This window comes from Carlito syrichta, unplaced genomic scaffold, assembly GCF_000164805.1.
Source record: "Carlito syrichta isolate Samal-C Ts95f unplaced genomic scaffold, Tarsius_syrichta-2.0.1 Scaffold305723, whole genome shotgun sequence".
Taxonomy (NCBI): domain Eukaryota; kingdom Metazoa; phylum Chordata; class Mammalia; order Primates; family Tarsiidae; genus Carlito; species Carlito syrichta.
Window position 1 is genome coordinate 60,866 of NW_007249819.1, and position 3,209 is coordinate 64,074.

The window sequence follows — 3,209 nt, forward strand, 5'->3', positions numbered from 1 at the left end:
AAAAAAAGAAAATACCACCAGGGCTGGATGCGGTAGCTCAAGCCTGTAATCCCAGCACTTTGGGAGGACGAGGTGAGGGGACTGCCTGAGCCTACGGGTTCAAGAACAGCCTGGGCAACTTGGTGAGACCTCATCTCTACGATAAATTTTTAAAAATTAGCCAGCCATGGTAATGCGCCTGTCATTCTGGCTATTTGGAAGGCTGAAAAGGAAGGATCGCCTGAACACAGCAGGTCAACGCTGGGGTGGCCATGAGCATGCCACTGCACTCTAGCCTGGGCTACAAAAGGAGACTCCAACAAAAAGAAAAAGAAAAAGAAAATACCACCAGGACTTGGACCTCTTCCTACTTTAGGTTCTATAATAAAAGCATGAATGCACCTCACAATTCACTGTGTAGCTCAGCAAGGAGAAAAATAAATGCCCACATCGATGGTTCCCAAACTGTGTCCCAAGGCATCCTAAGGGACCAAAATGAACTCACAAGTACCATTGGATATACTAAATTTTCAAGAGAAACACAGCAATTCTTGATCTCTATCAGGCACCAAGGAAACTACTAGCTCCAGAAGTTCACAATTTCAACTTTAGATTCCACTACATTGCCTTCAATTACATTGGATTCAATTCTTTGGGAAGACAGATTTTTCAACAGCTGCTATAGCAAAAAGTACCATACTTTTTTTTTTTTTGACTTGGAGTCTCACTCCGTCGCCCAGGCTGAAGTGCAGTAACACGCTCATTGCCACCCCAGCTTCGACCTGCTGGGCTCAGGAACTTGTCTCAGACTTTCAAGTAACTGGAATGCTGACCCACACCTAATCATGCTACCATGCCCAGCTAATTTTTTTTTTTTTTATTCATTGTAGAGATGAGGTCTTGCCAAGTTGCACAGGCTGTTCTCGAGCCCATGGGCTCAGGCGATCCCCTTACCTCGGCATCCCAAAGTACTAGGATTACAGGTTTGAGCCACTGTGCCCAACTCATACTTTATTTTAAAAATTAAGCCGGGCTCGGCAGCTCAGCCTGCAATCCCGCGCCTTGGGAGGTTGAGGTAAGTGAATTGCCTGAGTCCACAGGTTCAAGACCCGCCTGGGCAACTTGGCAAGACCTCATCTCTACAATAAATCAAAAATGAGCCGGCTGTGGTAGCACGCGCCTGTAGTTCCAGCTACTTGGAAGGATGAGGCGGAAGGATTGCTGGAGCCCAGCAGGTCGAGGCTGTGGTGGCCGGTAGTGGCCATTGCACTCCAGTCTGGACGACAGAGTGAGACTCCAACTCAAAAAAAAAAAAAAATTAATGTGGGCCAGGCTCAGTGGCTCAGCCTGTAATACCAGCTCTTTGGGAGGCTGAGGCGAGAGAATTGCCTGAGCCTATGGGTTCGAGACCCACCCGGGCAACTTGGTGAGACCTTGTCTCTACAATAAATCAAAAAATAGCTGGGAATGGTAGCGCTCCTGTAGTTCCAGCTACTTGGAAGGCTGAGGCAGAAGGATCACAGGAGCCCAGCAGGTTGAGGCTGTGGTGGCCGGGAGCATGCCACTGCCCTCCAGCCTGAGTGACAGAGTGAAACTCCAACTCAAAAATAAAAACAAAAAAAAGAATGTGAAAAAGGAAATACATGTGGCAATATCCAATCTAATTCCACAGTTTGAGGAGTTATGTGGTACCCAATAGGTATACATATATCCCATTAGTAAATAACTGGCTATAAGGATATAAAAACTTATTAAGTTCTTTGAACCAAACTGTTTAAAAAGCAGAACAATCAAGTAGTTTTCTTTTGGTCTGGGGCAACATAAAAAACTACTGAGACACAAAAAGGTATAAAAATAATTGCTGAGATAATAAGGATGCTGTGAACTAAGAGTTAGGGAATCTCAAATATAGATTCAAATTCATGGAGTTCAGAACCCCGCATTTTTAGCTATGCAGCCAACAAAAATATGCCCCACTGTTTTCTGTACATCTTCTTTTATAAACATAGAGATTTTTGGGGAGCCTTAAATCTAATATCTAAGAACACCTCAGGAGACTAACTTCATTTGGCTCACAGACAAGTTTATCTTCTAGAAGGTCTGATTGTGTTATTTATATATTTTAAAGTTTCTGAGGGTTCCTATCTACAGACAAGGTAAAATTCAACTTCCTTAGCAGGTACATAAGGTCCTTCATAACTCAGTCCCAACCTACCTTTCCAGATTCATCTTTCACCACTCCTGACCCAAACCTAATCATGTACTACAGCAGGCTGTTCACCATTACTACTGCCTGAAAAGCCCTTTTGTACTTCTGTGCTATAAAATTCTATTCTAACCTCAAGGTCCACCTACAGTGTCACTGTCTACATAAAGCCTTCTCACCAAAGCTATCACCCCTATCCTCAGGTGGAAAAGTAGTCCCTCCTTCTTCTGCATTTTCACAGGCACTATCCCACTGTAATATTGTATTTATGTACTACTCTGTCTCCCCTGATGTCTATCAGTAAGGGCCTGATAGATCAAAGATTAGGCCTGGCACACAATGAGCTACCAGTAAATTTTTCCTAAATGAACAAAAATGGATTTCCTTCTCTCTTGGCCTGCAGACCTGACTCACCTGAATCTTGGCCCCTTTGTATCTGATGACACCAGGCACAGTCGTCAGAGTAGTGAATTCATAGGCTGCCACCTCGGAATATACTCCTGCCAGGTTACTGAGCAGTGTTGACTTCCCCACAGATGGAAAACCAACAAACCCAATTCGAGCATCACCTGTCTTGGCCACATCAAAACCTAAAACATCAACAAATATCAAAATGAGGAGTATTAAGCACAGGAGTGTTAAGGCTCATGTAACTTATTTCACATTTCACTGCCTGTATCCCTCTAGGCCCTATTTTTCTAACTTTAAAAAGTTTATCTCTAAAGTAGAACTCAAGCACGCAAAACTTCTCCCATACCAATTCACAACAATGCAGTGTTTGATATAAAAATTGCTTTCCAAAAAAAATTGAGTGCAGTGGCACATACTTACAGTCCCAGCTACTCGGGAGGCTGAGGCAGGATGATTGCTTGAGCCCAGAAGTTCCAGTCTACCCTGGGCAACATAGTGATCCAACTTTTTATATTAAAATAAATAAATAGCTGGGCTCGGTGGCTCAGCCTGTAATACCGTGCCTTTGGGAGGCTGAGGTGAGTGGATTGCCTGAGCCCATGGGTTCGAGACC

The 3,209-nt window shown here is 43.9% G+C and overlaps 1 protein-coding gene across 1 annotated transcript in view; it reads right to left on the reverse strand.

Annotated features, from left to right (window-relative positions):
* The window catches only part of DRG1 (developmentally regulated GTP binding protein 1), a 38,163-nt gene that overhangs the window by 32,164 nt on the left and 2,790 nt on the right, over positions 1-3,209 (reverse strand). The window contains exon 3 of the mRNA XM_008062487.1: positions 2,600-2,775. Within this exon, the coding sequence (XP_008060678.1) occupies positions 2,600-2,775 (176 nt within the window). The remainder of the gene's footprint in view (positions 1-2,599; positions 2,776-3,209) is intronic.